This window comes from Myodes glareolus, chromosome 24 (assembly GCF_982192425.1).
Source record: "Myodes glareolus chromosome 24, mMyoGla1.1, whole genome shotgun sequence".
NCBI classification, from domain to species: Eukaryota; Metazoa; Chordata; class Mammalia; order Rodentia; family Cricetidae; genus Myodes; species Myodes glareolus.
The window spans coordinates 3,149,044-3,170,104 of NC_142049.1; the positions used below are offsets into that span (position 1 = coordinate 3,149,044).

Here is a 21,061-nt window from a genome sequence, read left to right on the forward strand (position 1 = left end):
TTCTGGGCTGTCCTGCCAGGGCAATCTCTGACTCTTTCAGGCAGGCAGTCCGACTAAGTGTGGTCTGTGAGCAGAATGCTGCAGCTTGCTTGCTGGCAAGGACCTTGAAACGCCATAGAGTTGTGGCAGTGAACACAGCTCTGGCTGGTACCTCAGCCTTGAGGCTGAAAAGCTAAGGAATGAGCTGGATCTAGCCGTCAAAGCCACAGCTCTCCATATTGCTTAGTAAATTAAAGACTCATATGGTCAGAAAAAGAAAAATATACAGTAAAGAGAGATTCAAAGAGGAAGAAAACCTCTAAATGGTTTACAGTGTGTATATGCAGGCTAAAAGTTAAAGTTCTTAAAGTTAAAAGGAAAGAAAGAGAGTAGTTGGGTGTGGTGGTACACACCTTTAATCCCAATGCCTGGGAGGCAGAGGCATATTGACCTCTGTGACTTCAAGGGGTAGAGGTAGATTGACCTCTGTGACCTCAAGGTGTGGTAGTACACGCCTTTAATCCCAATGCCTGGGAGGCAGAGACAGATCTCTGTGAGTTCAAGGTGTGGTAGCATACACCTTTAATCCCAGCACTGGGGAGGCAGAGACAGGAGGATCTCTGTGAGTTTAAAGACAGCCTGGTCTACAGTGTTATTCCAGGACAAAGATATACAAAGATCCTGTCTCAAAAAGTAAAAGTAAAAATAAAAGAAATAGAGGTTAAAATAAAGCCACATAAAGATGGAAAATGCACAGAGAATCTTCATACTGTATACTATTATGCTCTCTTTAAATTGTTTAAATGCTGAGGAAGAAACAACAGTTGCTAAAAGACTTTTGTTTATAAATGCTGCTAAACTAACCCAAGATAGGAATTTTGAAAATACCTTGGCTTCAAAACTAAAGTCAAAAGGTATGTTACTTTGGAGAAGAGATTTTGCTTTTGTTTCCACAGAAAACGAGAGACTCTGGATTTATTCAGAGTTAAGAAAAATCACCTTTGACCAAGGGAGGCCACCTGAAAAATCTCCGATAGGAACAGATGGCCCAGATGACAGAGGTCTACATCCAGAACTGATCCAAGACTGCTGCCTGAGATGATCGAGACTCACAGGATACTCCAGTCATGACTTGATTATAACTCTAAATTTTCTTTAGGTCCCCTTAAGACTATCAGCGCCCCCAACCAACAGGAAGTAGCCTGAAATACTACGCCCACATTCCCAACAAATGGATTATGGGTATTTTCCTTTGTTTAAAAAAAAAAAAAGAGGGAAATGGTGCGGGAGAATTATCTGTATTCTGTCAATCATATTTTAATAAAACGCTGATTGGCCAGGCAGGCAGTATAGGCGGGAAAGCCAGACAGGAAGTAGGGGTGGAGCAAAGAGACTGGGAGTATTCTGGAAGCAGAAGCTCTCTCTCAGCCATTCCTGTACAGACCACCGAAGAGGCAACATGTAAGCTGTCACACCGAGAAAGGTACCGAGCCCATGTGGCTAACATAGATAAGGATAATGGGGTAATATATGTTATAAGAGTTAACAAGAAGCCTGACCTAATGGACCAATCAGTTTATAACCTTATGGAGTCCTGTGTGTAATTTCTCTTTGGGATTTGCCGGCTGTTGGGGTACTGGGCAGGACAGAAACCCCAACAAGCCAGCCCCCTCATGTTACACTCCAAACTCAAGCTGGGGATCGGGCCAGCAGGGCGCTGAGTCAACTTGGACAAAACACACCAAACGGATTCACCGCCTCTTTCCTCTGGAGAGGAATTGTTTTCTGGTTCATCTGGATTTAAAGAAAAACAACAACAACAACAACAAAAAACCAAACAACCAAAAAAAAAATCATAAGACAGTCTCTGTGTAGCCCTGGCTGTTCTGGAACTCACTCTGTAGACCAGGCTGTCCTCAGACTCACACGGATCCACCTGCCTCTGCCTCCCGAGTGCTGGGTCTAAAGACGTGCACCACCACCGCCTGGCTAAACAATCTCTAAAGTAAAAAGCACGACAGATTTTATCAGGCCCCAGAGCATTAACGGAAACTCCAGGGATGCCTTCTTTGGCTCTGGGGTGCACGATTCTCCCTCAGCTGCTTCCCAGCTTCACTCTGTGCTTGCAGGGCTTCTGTGGCAAAGCAGTTAAGGCTGGGTGGCCTAAACAACAGCTGGCAATTTTCTTACTTTCCTGGAGTCTTTAAGCCCTCGAACAAGGCCTTTCTGCGTGGCTCACAGTTGGCCAGCATCATTGCCCAGGCACCGTAAATTCAAAGGAAGTGAGCCTCGACGGCCTGGGGAAACAGCGCACATACTTAGGCGACTGTGTTCTAGCTCGCCCATGCCGGATTTCCCTTCATCTGCAATAACTCTAAGACACAAGTTTATTTTTTGTTCTATCATAGAAGAATAGAAACTGACTATTGGACTAGTAATTGCTATGTTTTATTCTGATTTTACTGATGCTGGCATTTGAAAAAGTGTACTGGATTGACGAAAGATAATATATCCAGTTTTCTGGGTCTTGGCAGCAAGGCCCACCTGAGAGGGAGCAGGTTGGGGAATCTGGCTGGGGCCTAAGATTCTGCTGCTATTCCATATCAGGTTGAGCAGGCGAGAAGACTGGTAAAGGGTTAGGCTTTACTGAGGATAATCACCAGCAGAACTATCCACATCCGCGGCCGGGAAAGACATCAAAAACCACTGCTGATGCCCCACCTGAGTTTTAGTGGGTGTGTGAAATGAACCTATGGCTTGTTTGGGTTCTCGTTTCAGAGCTACTACTCACTGGCCAAGGGGTTGAAAAGTGAAAGGCTTTCACGTATGAAGAGGGCTTTGCACACACACATGGGAGGAGGGAGTGGATTGGGGGGGTTCCGGAGCCTGGCCTTAGCTCCTCCTTCCCTGGCTAGGGACTAGGCCATTTCTCATGTATTAAGTGGTGGAATTTATTTACCCATTCAGCAAATGTGAACTGAGGACATCCCACAGCTGGGAGCAGTGTGCTGGGGTACAGGGATAGAGGCGCCTCTGTTATAAGAAAGCTCTGCCCGTTGTGGGGCGAAGGCGGCCGTACGCCTGGCAGCATTTCCTCCTCTCGTTCTATCGTCACTGAAGTAGATAAAAAGGTTTGTTTTTCTTTTTTCTTTTGAGGTCTGGTCGTGTAGCACAGACTGGCCTCGCAATCTTCCTCTCTCAGCCTCCTGGCTGCAGGCATTTTCATTCATATTTGCGGCACGGCACACAGTCACCGAGAGGGAACAAGTGCTGCTTGCTCCAGTGTGAGCCGAGCCGTGTCCAGACTTCCTCTACTTGACTTCAAGCCAGCTCTCGTTCTTCTCTGTCTTAAGTGGCCTGTCACAAGTTTGCTTTCAACATAATGTTGTTGTTGTTTTTTTATAATTTTGTGCCCAAAATAGCCAACGAATATCACATTCTAGTCATCCCCAGTAGGTTTTCCTCTGTCATTAGTCAAATAAGATGAACCTGTTCTGCTGGGGGCATTCAGGGAGCTTTGCTTGACTATGCTGGTTTCCTGTTAAAGAGGCAGGGGACACCAGGTTTCAGAAGACTGAACCACACCCTGTCACAAAAGCTCCCTGACTATAGTTATGGGAGAGTTCATGGTGTGACCTGCCCCGTTACTTCCCTTTTGCCTGGCCGCTTCTCCTCCCTAGTAGCACTTAGTGCAGTTCCGTGTTTCACATTGGTAAATACGGCGTAAAATGCAGTCACACGATGGCTCCATCAACCTTGCAGCATCTTGGTTACAGACAGGATGAAAGGGCAGCTGAAAACACAAGAGGCCAGTCTCCGGCCTGACAGAGACCAAACGTGGATTGTCTGGGCTCTGTTGGAATGTTTCTGTGGGTAAGCAGGTCATCTTGCCCTCCAGCTCTGGCTAGAAAAAGACATTTCACTGGAAGAGCAGGCTCGTAAGGAAGAGCAGATTCGTAATGTTGCAGTTTGCTGAGGAAGCTTTCAGGCCCAGGTCATTTGGAACACCAGGTGGAAAGGTGTTGGATCCGAGTCCTGGCGCTTGGGAGCCTGTCCTGTCCTTGGCCTCAGTTGACTGGACAGAACCTTCAAATGCGTCAGATCAATTTCCAGGACGATGTTTGCCCCAACCTGGCCACTTAAATTAAATGCTATGTAATTAAATGTAATCCCAGCTAAGAGCATATTATGTGCAGGGCACCCTACTTGCAGGCAAGCCATTTCACCTTCGTGTTCCTCAGTTTCCTCATCTATGAAGTAAAGCCCTCTAGATGCAGCTTCTCTTGGGATGGTAAACGAGGAGAGAGAAGTCAAATGCTTTGTGGACCGTGAAGTGATTTATCCTCTGAGGGGCATCGCTAAGCTGGCTGTCCTGTCTGTGAGGTCCATGCTACCTGGAGCCACCAAAGCACTGGCCACCATATTTGTTTACCTGAGGCTCTGTCTCTGCAGCCTTCCCAAGGATGGATGTGTGGACTTTATATTTTGTCTCTGGGACTGGCATATTGTTTAACAGAGCTTTCAAATGTCAGAGTTTGGTTGGGAGAATATAATAAACAGAATGATTTATAAATAATAGAAAAAATTTTGTGCTGAGGATAGAATCTAGGGCTTTATGCGTACTTCGTGTGTACTTGAGACAGTCCATGAATGATAAAAAATGGTTTCTCAGTTTTGGAGGCTGCTAAGTCCAAGAACAAGGTACAAGGTCATTAAATACCTGTTGATACACTATGCATTATTACATCAGCTTTCCATGGTCGTAAACAATATCGGCTATAAGTTCTTATGAAGAGAGATTATGACAGAGGTTTTGTAGTCAGGGAGATAGCCTAGTGGTGGGGTGTTTGCCTAGCATGTGTGATGCCCTGGGTTCAATCCTCAATAGTAAAGTTTCTTTAGACTGGATGTGGTGGTACAGTTGTATAATCCTGGCACACAGGATGCTAAGGCAGGGAGATTGTCACTTGGAGGCAAGCCGAGGCTTATATTGAATTAGAGGTCAACTTGGGCTACATAGCAAGCTCTTGTCTCAAAGTTTCCTTACTGTGGGGCTTGTGGTGAGGGTGCTTTATCACGGGAGGAGTACATGTCAGAGCGGAGAGTCATACCCCGAGTCAGGAAGGAAGAGAAGATAAATGGGGTGGTGGTTTCAATAAAAACGGTTCCCATAGGTTCTCAGAGACACTATTAGGAGGCATGGCCTTGTTGGAGGAAGACAGTGGGCTTTGAGGTTTCAGATGCTCAAGCCAGGCTTAGTGTCTCTCTGTCTCTTCCTGCTGCCTGCGGATCCAGATGTTGAACTCTCGGCTCCCTCTCCGGCACCATATCTGCCTGCATGCTACCATGCTTCCTACTATGATGATCGTGAACTAAACCTCTTAATTGTAAGCCAGCCCCAATTAAATGTCTTCCTTTATAAGAGTTGCCATGGTCACGATGTCTCTTCACAGCAACAGAAACGCTAACTAAGACAGACAGACAGACTTATAGAGAGAGATAGACCCACGGTTATTTTCAGTGAGCTAAGGACCTCCCACCACTCAGCTCCATCCTGGGAAGCTAGCCTTTAATTCATGGACCTTTGGGGGATTCATCATCCAAGGTGTAGCTAGCTGCTCATCCCCTGCTCACACAGGGCCATGTTTTCTCTGTGCTCTCAGGTGGTAGGAAGGGCAAGAGCATCCTCTACAGTCGCCTTTATAAGGCAGAGTGTGTGTGTGTTGGGGGGCGGGGGACTCACATAACAGAGAGCCGGGTTTGGAGAACTCTAGGCTACCCAGCTAACCGGAAAATGGTAGCAGAGGCTTAGAAGAGCCCTGGGAACTGAGGGCAGGGGCGAAGGTCAGATTTGCAAGGTTCAGACCCACTGCCCATGAGACTGGCAGACAGCACCACTTTCAGAGCTGTTTGGTCACCTTGGTTCGGGTGGGACCCGGGAGCTATGGGTGCGCAGTGATCCTCTGGGCTCCGACTCTGTCACCAGGCTACCTGCGCCTGCTCGGCCCGTGCTACACTGACCCAGAGGTTCTGAAGGAGACTGAGGGCACCCAGCTGGCTGGGCAGATGGAGTTGTTAGAGGTCTCCCTCTGATAGGCCCGTTATTAAGGTTTTTGTTTCGCTCTGGGAAATGATTATGTGGCTTCGTGTCCCTGCCAACCACTGCCACCAGTCCCGAGCCCCTGGACGCCTAGGCAGACACAGATGGTCAGTGTGGACTGCAGTCCAGGGAAGGAGGGGTGGCGCTCCGGCCACGAGCTGACCTTGGCTAACCCCCACCCCCTTCACAGAGCCTGTTGGGAATAATTCATGAAAGGAAGCTGGCACTGGGTAAATTCTAATAAATGCTGCGATTCAGGCCACACAGTGACTAATAAAATATTATGGGGATGGCCGAATCTGGGCCGCACTGAGGGTGTCAGGTGACAGAATGGTACCTCAGGAGGCAGCCGCTGCTGTCCTTCACTGGGGGCAGGCCTCACGCAGTGGTCATTCAGGTGCATCCCATCGGCACCCCTTCTGACCGTGTGCTGCATCTAAGGGAACAGAGAGCCTACAGGGCTGCCGCCTCAGCAGCGGTAGCGCTCAGCTGACTACGGGTGAGCTCCCTCTGGGGGTGAGGGGCTCAGAACAGCCCACCCCTGCTCCTGCCCCACTCCCACATCCTTGGAGATGGCACCGCCCACACTGCTCGGGCTCCTCCTCTCTCACCTTCGCCGCCGGGCCGCTGGCTGACCTCACCTGTGAGCCTGTCCCCATCATTCCACCCCCCTGCCCCCCGCAGCGGCCATGTGGGAGGTGCACCCGCCCTCAGCACACTTCTGCCGACCCTTAGTGCACGCCTGTCAATTCCATCAAGGGCTAACCCACTTTCCATCATCCGTAAGGCTACGCCACATTCCCGCGGCAGGGGCACAGCTGATTTCCAGGCTGGTTAGCTAAGTGCCTACTGAGAGACAACAGCATTGGCTGAGCTGTGTTCCAGGACCAGCTGGAAATCCTACCAACTCCTTTAAGGCACTTGGGGCAGGGGTGTTAACCCAGTGAGGAAACAAATCAGAGGAACTCAGTCAGGGCCAGGGATCTAACAGTAAGCAATGGAGCCAATTCCAGCCTGGGTCCATCTTATTTAAGACCTGTCCCCCTTTGGAAGCAGACACAAAGTAACTGTCATGTATCGTTTATTCTCACATTTGTTATTCGTGTGCTCCTCACAACAGTCCTGTGAGGTAGGTAGGGTTATGTGGTACTCTACGCCCATTTCGCGGATGAAGAAATGGAGGTGGCTCAGTGAGGTGAGTGACCTGCAGAGTCACACAGAGTGTTAGTGGCTTCACAGGCTCTGCACTTGCTCTAAGGTCAAGCTGTTGAATTAGGAAGCACCAAACAGATGAAGAAAAAAAGGGGGGGCAGTGTTGATTTCGGAGGGTTTTCCCCCCCTTGACTTATTTGACTATGATCACAGCTTCTGTTGTCCGGATTGTGCTCTCTGAAGAACTTTCTCGAGGACCACTGGTGCAGTGGCTCCACAGCCACTGGGAGACTCCTGGCTCCCGCAGGCTCCCACCAGCTCCCGCTGAAGGCAGGGAAAGGCCTTTCTTGCCTCAGGACCAGGTTTTGCCTATAACTATGAAGGCTCCTCAGGCACAGGTGTAACCATGGAAACCCTTTGCTCCGTCCACCCCTGGATCCTGTTCCAGGCTTCCCTGGCTGTGACTGGCGCGTGTCTCCAGCGGGGAAGATTCCGGGACTCGAAGCTATAGTCACTTCAGGGATGACTCACAATGTGCGGCTCCCGTTGAGGAGTAGCAGCCTAGCGTTTCTTGCCCTTAATGTGTCCCCGGGACGCCCATAGGTAGTTATGACGGGGAAGGCTGCTTTCTTAGGAGGAGTGGTAAGGGCTGGACACTCACTCCAGGGCACTCTGGTGGTACAGAGCTGTACTCCTTGCCAAACACTGTGTTCCAAAACCCCAGATCTCCCCAGTCAGCGGTGATCAGGAGCATGCTTAGCCATGCTGGTGGGGAAGGCTGATGACCTGGGGGCCATAAACAAGGATAGACAGGAGCTAATTTTGCTAATGATAAACTGCAAAGGGAAGCTGAGTTCTGGGTAATGGTACCGTCAAAGTGTCTAGTCAAAGCAAGGACGCACATCCGTGCGAAGAGGAAGACCTAGCAGGACAGACTGTCAACGCTGAAAGGACTTCCTGATAACCAGCTCAACCTTGGGAGGAGCTGCCCTGGGGAGTGAGCTTTCCGTCACCAGGTGTATGCAAGCTGGCACACGTGATCCCTTGCAGGTACTCAAGGAGAGGCACTCGTCCCCAGACGTACTGGGGTGTCCTAGAGAAGGGGAAGAACTAAAAGCTTCTGGATTATTTTCCAACCCTGAGAGTCCAGAATATATTGGTTTAACTGACTGTTGAGTGACTCTTCCAATTCACGGGAAAAGGGCTAGGGAAGTCAAGACATGGGCAGGATCGTGACGGGTCTTTCATCATCCTGACTCCAATACTATAACATCTTTGCAGGGAAAGCGCCCAGTTTCTGAAGCCAAGGACCCTTCATCCATCCTCTTTAGGAGGGCCGTTCCCTCCTGCTGGAGCCCGGACACACGTCCTCTAGGCCACAGCCCAGCTCAACTTTCTCCCTGAGTGGAATCACAAAGGGTTCCGGGAACATACGGCATTCCGCACCACCCAAACAAGGAGCAGGTGTGACGGGATTCGCCGCACAAGTTACGTCCTAGGAAACGCAAAGGAGCCCCTGGTTCCCACCCTCCCCATCAGCAGCCAGGGCTCTCTCTGGAGATGGGGAAGCGAGGCACCAACTGGGGTATTGAGCACACTGCTCCTCCTTTGTCCTGGCCAGAGGGTCGTCCTGTGGGCGCCTCCTGTGTGCATCAGCTGACTTTTCACTTGTCATAGTAAAGATCAACATGGCAAGAAAAGGTGGTTTCGTTTGGAGGACACGTGGATTCCCGAAGGTGGACTTCATCATGCGGAATCAAGCCCTGCTATGCAATTAATACAGATTAGTGTAGGTCCCCTGCCTCGTGCCTGGTGAGACACTCCTCAAAGCCAGGCCGACTCCTCCCCCGTGTGGTGTGGTGGTGGGGGACTTTCTACCTGTACCGTATCAACCTGATGATCTTATTGTTCATGAAGTCCAGAGCGTGCGGGTGGGAAGAGTCGATGCAGAATCCATCGCTCAGGGCGATTTTCAGCACCTCCTCCACGAAGACCTGGAAGCTGTTGATCTGCTTGTTGGCGGGCACCACCCACAGCCTTTTGAGGTTCTGCTTGGTGTACTCTTCCTCCGGGAGGCCCTCCACATTGGCCACCCAGTCCAGAGTGAGGTGGTTGGGGTCCTGCAAGTGGCTGGTGATGGAGGAGAGGTTGCCGTTGGAGCAGTAGAAGAGCTTGGAGCCCAGGAGCTTGAGGAAGAGGCAGGAGGTGCTGAAGATGTTGGCGTTGAACACCTCCATGCTGGAGGAGGACAGGCTGTAGATCTGCGGCGCCTCCCGCACGGTGAAGTGGACCGTCTGCACGCGCTGCTTCAGGGTGATGTTGAGCATGGCATTCTTCTCGGCCTTGGAGAGCTCCACCTCCTTCTCCTGCAGGGCCTCGATCAGGGGCTGCACCTGGTAGAAGTCGGCTTCCCTGCGGAGCAGGCCCATCTCCTGGAAGTCCTCCGGCAGGTCCAGGTGGGAGGTCCGCAGGAAGTTGAGGATATAGCGGAACACTTTGCCATCGCGGTCGATGAAGCAGTTGCCCTGGCTGTCCTTCTTGGTGGGTATCTTCCCGCTGAACATGGCGCCCAGCATGGAGTCTGGGAAGCTGGTCAAGGTGGCCAGGGAGGTGGTGTAGAGCTTTCCTCCGACATTCAGTGTAATGGGGTCAGACATGGTAGGAGGCCAGGTGCCTGGAAACAGTTCTGGGTGTGTAAAATGAAAAATTCTAAATTAGTAAATTAAAATAAAAATTAAATTATGATCTAACCATATCTGCGTAGTCACACTCCTTAACTCCTAATTACAGGTCAAGCCTCCACTGAGGGTGAAATGTATTGATGCCTGATGCATGGCTGATAACTGCTGCACATTAGACTCACAAGGGAAGAATAACGCACACATGTGCACACACACACACACTCTGACACCCGTGTCCTAGAACGCATAACAAGTTTTGGAAAAGCCTCCTTGGTGATTTCAGAAGTTCAGTAAGGCTACAGAGTCACTGGTCTGTGGACGAAAGGAACACATGTCTGGGCTAAGAGCTCCCTGAATTATTTTATAAATATTAATTTGCATACATAACAGGCCTATCATCTTTGGACAAAGACGGTGTCATCATTCGTCCCTGTGGACAAGGGCATCTGGGCCAGGACTTATTCCTGGCTTAGAGAAGTGAACGCTTTGGCAAGATTCAAATTCAAGGTCCTTTCTTTGTGAAAGAAAAATTTGTAAATGATTCAAGGTCATTCTGTGAGGCCCTTAACCGATGCTTTGTGACTGGGCTCAGTATTCTCACGTATCGGCGCTGATCTGAAATGAACTATTTTCCTCTTCCAGTTTACAAATAATTGTAACTGGTGCCATCTCCACCTGTCTGCAGAGCTACTCTGGACCACTGGCTTCCCCTCCCCCACGCCCAGCCACTCCGCCATGGAGATGCTCTTCTCGGTCCTTAGCCTGAAGCTGACTGCAGAGCTGCACTGGTCTCCGCACTCCTTTATTAAAACACCCTTGGTCAGAGATGGCTCAGCAGACAGAGCATTCACTGCTCTTGCCAAGGACCAGGGTTCAATTCTCAGCACCCACACGACTGCTAACAACTAACTGTAACTCCTATTCCAGAGGTTCTGACACCCTCCTCTGGCCCACAAGGGCACTGTGTGCATGTGGTGCACAGGCAGACATGGCAGGCAGAATATTCATACATATCAAATAAAAATAAGTAAAATGTTTTTGAAAGACGATAAAAACACCCTCACTGCCTCCCAGCCTCCAGCATCTAGGGCATTGGCCTCCTCTAACTGGAAGTCCTGGATCTAACACTTTTTTAAGGTTCTTGAGAGCATGAGCTACACCCACTCGGCTTCTACAGGAAACAGAATGGAATCAGCAGTGACATCCTGACAGTGGAGGTGGGGACACTGAGAGAAATAAGCCTCAGTATTGCCCTACAGAAGAACCTATGCTGGTGGGAGCGTGGGGGAGGGCAGACCACAGGCAGGGAAGGTGTGCTGGACAGATTCATGAAGAGCTGGGAGAGACGAATCCGGGCACGAGAAACATCCTGCTAAGCATACAGGTCCACGGGGGTGGGGCCAGTGGAGGCAGCACCCTTCTCCATTGGGACCCCCTTTCTCTCCAGGGATGGGGCCAGGGTGGACAAAGATGCCCAGCTGCTTTGCCCATCAGTCTAATGGGGGCATTTTGATACTGCAGACAAGCATTCGCCATCTGGAGTGTCTGAAGAGGAACCAGCCCACGATGAAGTTACAAAACTCTTGGCAGAAACATGGAGCAGATGGGCTGTGAGACATTGGGGAGATCCAATAGAGCTGGGTGGCAAGCAGCCGCAGAAGGGGTGGTCAGCTTTGTTAGCAGCAGCTGGGAAGGGTGTTTGGGACACACAGCTGAGTCAGGCAGGGGTGTCTCCATGGTATACTTGATTTATGTCTCTGTACGCATGTGTGTTCATTTTCACAGCATGCTTGTTTTATGTCTCTGCTTGTCTTATTTCTCTCTGTGTATATGTGTGTGTTTTAAGATCTGTAAAACTTTTAACTCCAGATTACAGCAGCTCTGAAAAAATACAAACACATGGGTAACCTCCATTTTGACCTCACCGCCATCTTGGGTAAGAGTGCCCACATGTGCTATCATTCTTTGACTTTTTAAAATATTCCTTTCAATCTTCTTGCATTTACTAGCATTGGTAAGCTGTAACTAACTGGGTAAAATACATGTCTAAATTTAACTCATATGTTTAGTTTAAATATAACAGGTAATGATGCCCAATTCTCAAGTGTCTTTACAGATCTGAGAGTATGGCATTTAACAAAAGAATTTCTATCACAGAGACATGCCAGCTCCTGCAACATCCTATAGCTCCTCTAAGAAGATGCGTGGTTGCAAAAAGACCTTCTGCCTTGAGGCCTGACTTTGGGTATGGCAAAGCCACCCACACAGCAAAAAGTGCCCTTCCACCCCTTCAGCTTCCTGGACGCTACACCAGGGGATTTGATCATCTCATCCTGCCAAGACAGGTAGACTAAATCTTCTCCCCAACAGGAAAACCTTCCAGCCTCTTGTACTCAGCAGCTAACAGCAAGCACTGCTTCTGAGGCTGGTGTTCTCCAAGAACTAAAGAGAGACTTGGGATTGCCTGTGTAGCTAAAAAAGCTGTCTCATTTCTGCCCATTTATCCCTCTTTAGATCTGTCTAATAGCATTTAATGACTTTAGCTACTGGTAGCTCATTATCTCATTTGTTAAGTTTCCTGCTAAATACAGACAGGTGTGCTTCTTTAACAGGCTTCATAGTCCAGGATTAACAGGTGTATCTTTAAAAATTTAGAGTTCTCAATTCCCTTTAATGTTCCAGTTGCCTTATAGATCTACAGGTTCAAAAAGGAAAAAAGTTCTGCTGCTTTATCAAGAAATCAGGTCTGGTAAAAACTGACAGTCTCCAGAGACTATTTTAACCCCACCCATTTTACAGGTCACTCCTGTTGTCTGGGCCAAGATCAACTTGCCTGAAGTCTCCAGGATGACAGCAAACCGGATGCATCTGTAGCCACACCTCTCGCTGAGCGTGAACCCACCAACTCCCAGCTCTTCCCTCTCCCATGTCACCCCATACCCCATGCCTGTAGGAAGTAGCCAGACTTGAGTCTGTGCACCTTTATCCAAAGAAAATCGGAAATGCTTGGTTAAAAGCATCACCTCAGCTCCCTAACACCCCTTTATACAAAAAGTCTGGATTATTAGTTGGGGGCTTCACCCCAGCCCCTGGCATCCATTTTCAGAATGCTGGGTGGAAAACTCCATTCCAAGCTCCCTCCCCTGGGAGTTGCCTCAGTCCAAACACCACCTCTGAGAAAGCCACCAAAAGATGACCCCTCCCCAGGGAGGGTCAAGACCACTCCCATAGGCTATTTAAACTTCCCCCCAGAGAATGAACACATGGTCTCCCCTTTTCCTTCTTCCCCTCTCTGTGTTCTCCCAGGGGCCACCCAGGAGTATTGTCATCCATTAAACCTGGGTATCTTTTAATTTGGTCCAATGGGGATTATTTGTGTTAGTGGAGAGGTTGGTTGTTTAAGACAAAAACTTAACAGCAAGGAAATACTAGATCAAAGTAATACTGAAAACCAGCTGGGCAAACTCCAGACTCTGCATCTCCACGTCTGATATCAAAGCACTCTCCAGATCTCCAGCTCCATTCAGCTTTGCTGTTGACGGCAGCATACTTCTCTCTCTTGGGCTGGTTTCACTCCCTGTTGGCAGCTCTCCTCGGCAGGTATCCCGTGATTCTGGCATCTATAACACCTTGGGTTCTCCAAGGCGATCCAGACTTTACCTTCACAGCTTCGTGCAATGACCTCTAACTAGGTCTCCCAGGGATGCCCTTGACACACACCTGAAGCTGCCAAGTTCTGCTGCTTGCCAGGGCTGGAACATGGTTCCCTCCTTCATTACATCTTCACCAGTTTTCTGTATTTCACTGCCTAGGTTTGGTTGTCTTTGAACTTGCTCTTTAGACCAGGCTGGCCTCAAACTCAGAGATCCGCCAGCTTCTGTCTCCTCAGTGCTGGGATTAAAGGTGTGACCCACTACACCCTGCTCCAAGTTTTTCTTCAGTTTCTTTTCACTAGTAGGACACTTAGCTGGGTGGGGTCACCCTAAGGTCACCACTCCCTTTATCCCATTTCTTAATCTGTTTATCTCCTTGAACACAGAATTTAGCTTTATTCCACTTCCTGGTGCTCTTTTTCTCTTTAAAACTTACATTTTGTAATTCACCCTGCTCAGCTTGCTCCTTTTCATTATGAATTCTCATTAAAGCGACCACTAAAAACCACATGACGGAGTCTATACTAGGCTGTTTTGAGATTTCCCCTGCTAATGAAATTAATTCAAAATTCTTCACTTTAGTCTGAGGCAGAATTTTCAGACAAGGGCAAAAGACAGCTGTCTTCTTCACCAAAATATCACACGCACGATCTGTAGGCAACATAGTAAAATTCTTCTCTGAAACCTCCAGAGTGAGCCCCCAGCAGTTCAAATGACTCTTAGCACCTCTGTCTTCCATGTTCCTACAAGCATGGCCCTTAAGCAGTGCTTAAAGCATTCCACTGTTTTCATAACCCAAAGTACCAAAGTCCAAATTCCTCCAAACAAGCACATGGTCAGGCCTATCACAGCACAACCTGACTCCTGCTTCCGACTTCTGTCTTAGGGTTTTCTACTGCTGTGCGGAGACACCATGACCACAGCAGCTCTTCTAAGGAAAACACTTAATTGGGGCTCCCTTACAACTCCAGAGGTTCAGTCTATTATCATCTTGGGGAGCGTGGTGGCATGCAGGCATGCATGGTGTAGGAGTACAGGGTAGTGGTTTTTTGGGTGTGTGTGTGTGTATTGAATGAGAATGACTCCCCTAGGCTCACATATTTGAATATTTAGTCAGATATTGAATATTTACAGAGTAGAAGTGTTTGAAAGGATTGCCAGGACTAGAAGGTGAGGCCTTCTGGACGAAGTGTGTTAGTTGGGTGGGAACGAGGTTTCAAGCCAGGGCCAGGTGGTGGTGGCACATGCCTTTCAACCCAGCACTTGGGATCCCTGTGAGTTCGAGGTCAGTCTGGTCTACGGGGTGAGTTCCAGGATGACAGCCAGGGCTACACAGAGAAACCCTGCCTTGAAAAATCAAAAATAAATAAATAAGTGTTGCCTTGGTGATGGTTCCTCTTCACAGCAGTAGAACTGGGGTTCAGATGGGGTAAGGGTGAAGGTCAGTGGTAGAGGACTTGCCTGGCATCTCAGGCCCCGAGTTCAGAAAATAGTACTTTTTTTTTCTCTTTTGTATTTTATTTATTTATTTTATGCATAAGAGTGCTCTATCTGCACATACACCTTTATTCCAGAAGAGGGTATAAGATCCCACTGAAGATGGTTAAGAATCACCATGCAGTTGCTGGGAATTGAACTCAGGACCTCTGGAAGAGCAGCCAGTGCTCTTAACCACTGAGCCACCTCTCCAGCCCAGAAAGCAGTGCTTAAGGGTTGAGTCGTATAGCTCAGGAGCATCTCCCAAATACGTGCAGTGTTTCCAAGCCTAACACTACAGACAGAGAGACTGGAACGAGAGCCATAAGCAACAGAGGCATTAGCAGCCTCAAAAAGTCTGAAACCTCTTGAAGCATCTTGTTAAACATCACTCTGCGAACTGCTTGGCGAGCCAGCAGCTGCCGCCTGTTGCTGGGCCTCACCTAACACTTGGTAACTCTTTACTCGTTTTAATTAATTTCTTCCACGTTTGGTGGTGGTGATCAGTCTAGGATCTCATGCGTGTCAGGCACGTATCTGTCACTGAGCTCCGTCCTCAGCATTCATATATATATATATATATATATTTTTTTTTTTTTTACATTTTTTTTCCTGTTTTGCTTTGTTTTTGTTTTTGTAGACAGGGTTTCTCTATACAGCCCTGGCAGTCTTGGAACTCATTCTGTACACCAGGCTAGGCTGGCCTTTAACTCACAGAGATCTGCCTGCCTTTGCCTCCTGAGTGCTGGGATTAAAGGCACGTGCCACCAGTGCCTGGCTCGTGTTTTGTATCGTGGGAGATAAAACCCCCGACCTTGGGAATGCAAGAGTCTCTACTCCCGCGCTACATCCTCAGCCCTACTTTAACACCGCGTCTGTGGTGCTAAGTGATTTCCTCCACACCTTTATAGGCACACGTTGAGGGGGTCCAGGACACACCACCCTCAACACGGCATGCCCAGAACACGCTGTGTCCCCTTAGGCATATGGACTGTTTAGTTATCTTGAGAAAGTGTGGATGTCGGAGCAGCTCCGGACAGATGTCCTTGTAGAAAGGGGGGCTGCAAGTGCACAGGAAACTCATTAGGACCGAGAAGGGAGCCACTCAGAGATGGCTGTGGTCACCTGAGACTTTCATCTGTGTAAGAAGCTAACCCATATTCATTACGCATTTCCTCTCCCCACTCCCCCATAATTCCCTACCACTGTCAGAAGCTCAAGCTCCTCCTCCTTTCTCTAGTCCAGGATGCCGTATAAACTTAATCACAAATTCTTGGAGCCTCATTATCTGTGGACTCCCAAATGTGCACACGCTAACCAAAATGGGCTTTCTCCTGTTCGTCTGCTTTAGCTGTCCTGGGCATCTGAGACCCATTTTTCTTTCCTACAATACTCTCATGCCCTCCAGGTTGTAGATGGGGGAAACTGAGGCTCAGAGAGGGTAGATCGTATCTAGTCAGGGGAGGAGCTGAGATCTGAATCCGATCCTGAACCTCACACTTCTCACTTTCCTCTATCACAGGATGAACGTACTCCCCGGCACACAGTGAAGGCAAAGATGCCCACGACTACATGCTCTGCGTACACCAGCTTGGAGTTCTGTCCACTTACGCCCGAGGACAGGGGGACAAAGTCCTAGGATGACAAACAGCACCTGCACAATGCAGGTCCATTGAGCCTTTCCCCAGCAACCCAGGTCTTTCAAGGCCAGCAAATGGAATCAGGAAATGGAAGTTCCTGTGTGTGAATGAGTAGTTCTCTAATGAAGGTTTGCCCCATCACTTAAAACGCAGGAAAAAGCAAAACAAAACAGCAACAACAAAATAAAATAAAAACCAAAACCCCAGCCTCACTCCCTCTCTGGGCCAACCACAGGCATCTAACCAGGAGATGGCAGCACCGTAATCCATAAGGCACAGGTCAGGACAGGGACCAGTAGGGCTAAGGCCACATAGTGAGACCCTGTCTTGAAGAAACTGAAAAGCTGAGTCTTGTGGTAGTTGGAGTGAGAATGTCCGCAGTAGACTCGGAGGTTTGAATACTTGTTTTCCAGTTGGTGGTTGTGTTTGGGTAGGGTTGGGAGGCCTGACCTGGCTGGGGGAATAAAATGTCACTGGGGGCGGGCTTTGAGGTTTTAGGAGTCATGCACCATTCTCTGGTGATCTGCCCTGCTTCCGACTTGCAGTTCAAGATGTGAGTTCTCAGCTGTTCCTACTGCCAAGATGGACTCTGAGTCCTCTGGACAGACTCAAACAAACTCTTAAATTGCCTTGGTCACAACGAAAATAATCCAGATAATCTCCCATGGCATGACCAGAAGCCCACCTCCAAGGTGATTCTAGTTTCTATCTCGTGGACAATGAGCACTAACATCACAGGGATATAGGCCTGTTTCCCCAGCACTTGGGAGGGAGAGCAGAAGTCTAGGCCAGCCTGGTCTACAGGAGACCCTGTCTCAACCTACTCTTCCACCCCAAATGAACGTCAACTAATGCAGAAGGAATAGAAGAATTAGAAAAATACTGTTTTGCAGCTTTCCTTCCATGTTACAGTTCAGGCAAAGGTCATGAATGGGTGTGGATGGAAGGAATGCAATCTAGGGCGGAGGTTCTCAACCATCCTAATGCTGTGGCCCTTCAATATCGCTCCTCATGTTGTGGTGACCCCGCCAATAAAGTATCTTCATGGCTACATCGTAACTATAATTTTGCTACTGTTATGAACCGTAATGTGAATATGTGTTTCCTGATGGTCTTAGGTGACCCCAGGAAACGGTCATTCAGCCCCCAAAGCAGGTCAAGACCCCCAGTTGAGATCCTCTGGTCTAGAGAATTGTGTTACATTTTCCCTGTTGCCATGGAGACATCATACTGTCATGATATTAACTACTAATCAAATGCCTCCTAGAGGCCCCTGATATCTGCTTTCTAGAGTGATGGAATCAGAAGTACACATTACCAAAAAGGCAGAAACAAAAATAGCCAGGATCCAATCACTAGTGGACTAATCAAGTATACATAAAAGGTAAGAGGGCTCTTCTCAGATTGAATTATTTGTTCAGAGAGACGCTAACAAACGCGGTACATGGGCTGGGTGGGACCGCATCTGATTGCTAAAGGCAACAACTCAAGATTTCCAGTGAAGGGAAATCTGGAAAAAAATGTAGTATCAACTGCTAATTTGGTAACTGTTATGTAGCAGAATGCCACTCTTATGAGACGGGCACATATCGGAGAATTTAAGTTTTGTTTTTTTTCCCACTCTAGACAGGATCTCACTATGTACCCCAGGCTGGCCTAGAAGCAATCTTTCTGCTGAGCGTCCCAAATGCTGGGATCACAGGCATGTGTCACCATGCCTGGCTGAGATAGTCATCCTCTTCCTCCTTCTCGGCTCACTTTTCCCATTTCTGCCCCCTTTTGTGTGTCAGGCTTTCAAAGCTGCCCTGCCCGCGCAGTCTGGAGCTCTCAGGCTCAAGCGATCCTCTCGCCCTGTCTCCTGAGCGGCCCGGACTATAGGGACAAGCTGCCCAGCCTGGCTTGTAGATAAAGTAGATGGGAGACGTGTGTGTCTGTCTGCAGAGAAGCAAACGTGGCCAAGCATGAGCAGGTGAGTGCAGGCTGTACTTGGAACTTGTCAGAGGTCTGGCATTTGGAGGCTAAGATAGTGAGCGAGGTCCAGAGTTTGCGGAGTCGCTGGGTGGGAGATGTCCCATGGGAACAGCCTGTCTGTCTTCCACACTGGGTTCCAGGCTTTGAGACATGGCTGCCTGGGAATGTTTCTGCCACTTCCTCCTGAGCCTAGAATCTGCTGCTGTTACATGGTCACAGTGTGTTGAGTGCAGGCGGTAAGAACCAGTGGGGCCTCTAGGGGTCGAGGACAGTGTATGGTTTTTGGCCGGAGTCAAGTTTGCTGTAGCTGCCATGTCCAACTGCTAATGGGTCAACATGCACATCTCTACGAATCTCACAGGCGAATCAGACTCTCTCTCTCTCCTTCTCTCAAGACAGGATTTCTCTATGTAGTCCCGGCCGTCCTGGAACTCAAGAGATGCACCTGCCTCCTCTGCCTTCCGAATGCTGGGATTAAGGCGTGCGCCACCTCAGCCTGGAGAAACAGATGCTCTCGGAGCTCTGCTTTACAGACCAGCCACGGCAGGCCATCTCCTTCCTCTGTAACTTGGCTTCTGCCATCCCCTATACCAGGAATTCAAAGAGAAAAATCCCATTTCGCTGCCAGGCCTCGCATATGGAATTCCTGTCTTCCTCTCCTTTGGCCCCTAGCACCTACCATCTGCTCATCAGCACAGCTAACACCAGCAGATAGGTGCTGGCCTCTCTGTGGGCTGGGAAGGCCCTCCCTGCGCCCTGAAACAGGCTGGACGAGGCAGGGAGCAGAGGACACTTTCTTTTTTTTCCTTACTTTGTTTAGTTTGAACCATTTTCACCTTCCCTGACAGACTTATTTACCAACAGGAATATTTATTTACCTGCCTTGGAGACAAATATTTTTAAAACACTTCATTTTGAAATACTTGAATTTTCCGTTTGGAATCAATCAAAGTCCTGAGACAAGGTCTCTCTGACTGCTGGGCTGATTGGCAATGAAGACTTCCACTGTGGAGGGGAGTGGGCAGGGCACTGGGCACATTTCAAAGATGACACCGTTCCAAGTGCCTACTGGTCAACTAGCAGCTTCCCCAGCTAACTCAGTTAGGTCATCAGCTTATGGACTTTGGTTGAGAGTCAGGCAGACTTCACCTTCACCCTGCACACCCAACAGCTGTATCCAACCTGTAAGAGGCCACAGGACCAACTTAGCAAGAGAGGAAAGGTACCTCCTAGACTCAGCTCACACAAGGGACCCTGGACTTTGAGACCATCAGCACAGCGGGAGGTGAGGGGAGTAAGCTGGAAGAAGCAAGCACCCAGCCAGATGCGATTTCCCTGCTTGTACAGAGATGCTTTGTTAAAGATGGTGCAGATTCCCAACAACCATGCAGAACTTTCCTTAGCCATCTTGGCTGGCTCTCCAGCTTTGTCGAGTAACCACCTCCTTTCTCTTCCCGTGGACTTTCCACGCCTGGCATTAGTGACAATGAGAAACAAAGGGCTTGCAAATTCCTCCAGCCTGAAGACACCGTAGGGGGTTGCCTCCTAGCTCTGTGCGTGGAGGAGCTGAGGGAACTCGACCTGAAGCACAACTTTGGCAGGGTAGATCAGAAGGTTTATTTCTTTACACTAACTACCCCAGACCCAACCTGTTTCCCTGGCCTGCAGAAAAAGGCAGGGTCGTTGAAGGCGTTTGCGGTGAGTAACTTGTCACCCGTGTTCCTCAACTAGAAATGGATGAGGCGAAGCCTTTGCGGGATGCGAGAGTCGACTGAGTTTTGTGTGTGACGCACTGAGCACCAAGGATGGGCTTTTTATTTCTTAGTCACATGGAAAGAACGGCGTTGTGTCCATCCACGGGCCCACAGCTCAACTACACGCCCTGGGGTGGCCAGAGCTGGGAGGGGGTCCCTGTCATCCCTGTGGTTCGCCCTACATCCCTTCACCCAACCCAGCACCCTACTCCTGTGCGCTGCAACCCGACCCTTCAGGGATCAGACAGACAAGATGCCCCTACTCATCTGCAGACCCCGCCCCTCTTCCCACCCACCCAAAGCTCCTCCCACAGAGCGCCCTTCCCCAACCCCGTCTCTCCCGTAGCTCCGTCCACCCCCCCACCACCAAACGCGCCCCTCCCCCGCGGCCAAGGGCGGGGCCACCCCACTTCACTGACGAGACCATCGAGGCGGCATCAGATGACATTCACGGCGGGACAGGTGCCCTGCGGGCCCCACTACACGTCTGCTGGGTCCCGAGCTCCCCCTCACCCCCGGCGCACCGCACCCACCTCCAGCCCTCGCTCCGCAGCCTCCCCTCCAGCCAGCGCAGCTTCGGCAGGGGGCGGACCGGGCGGGGGCAGGGGCGGGGCATCCCGGACCGCGCGCTGGCCGCCGGGACTTGTAGTTCCCC

General features: G+C 49.5%; 1 protein-coding gene and 1 long non-coding RNA gene across 3 annotated transcripts in view; one reads left to right on the forward strand and one right to left on the reverse strand.

The window, feature by feature from the left end:
* LOC125400964 (uncharacterized) overlaps positions 1 to 13,265 on the forward strand; it is a 35,996-nt gene extending 22,731 nt beyond the window's left edge. For both annotated transcript variants that reach the window (XR_007232156.3, XR_014999577.2), the window contains 2 exons: positions 12,070 to 12,257; positions 12,712 to 13,265. This is a non-coding gene — a long non-coding RNA (uncharacterized LOC125400964). The remainder of the gene's footprint in view (positions 1 to 12,069; positions 12,258 to 12,711) is intronic.
* Kctd21 (potassium channel tetramerization domain containing 21) lies at positions 7,144 to 20,994 on the reverse strand. The gene is made up of 2 exons (XM_087901492.1): positions 20,940 to 20,994; positions 7,144 to 9,917 (listed from the first exon to the last, which is right to left on the reverse strand). The coding sequence occupies exon 2, from the start codon at positions 9,886 to 9,888 to the stop codon at positions 9,106 to 9,108; it is 783 nt and encodes a 260-aa protein (XP_087757618.1). The 5' UTR covers positions 9,889 to 9,917; positions 20,940 to 20,994; the 3' UTR covers positions 7,144 to 9,105.
* Positions 20,995 to 21,061: the final 67 nt, after the last annotated feature.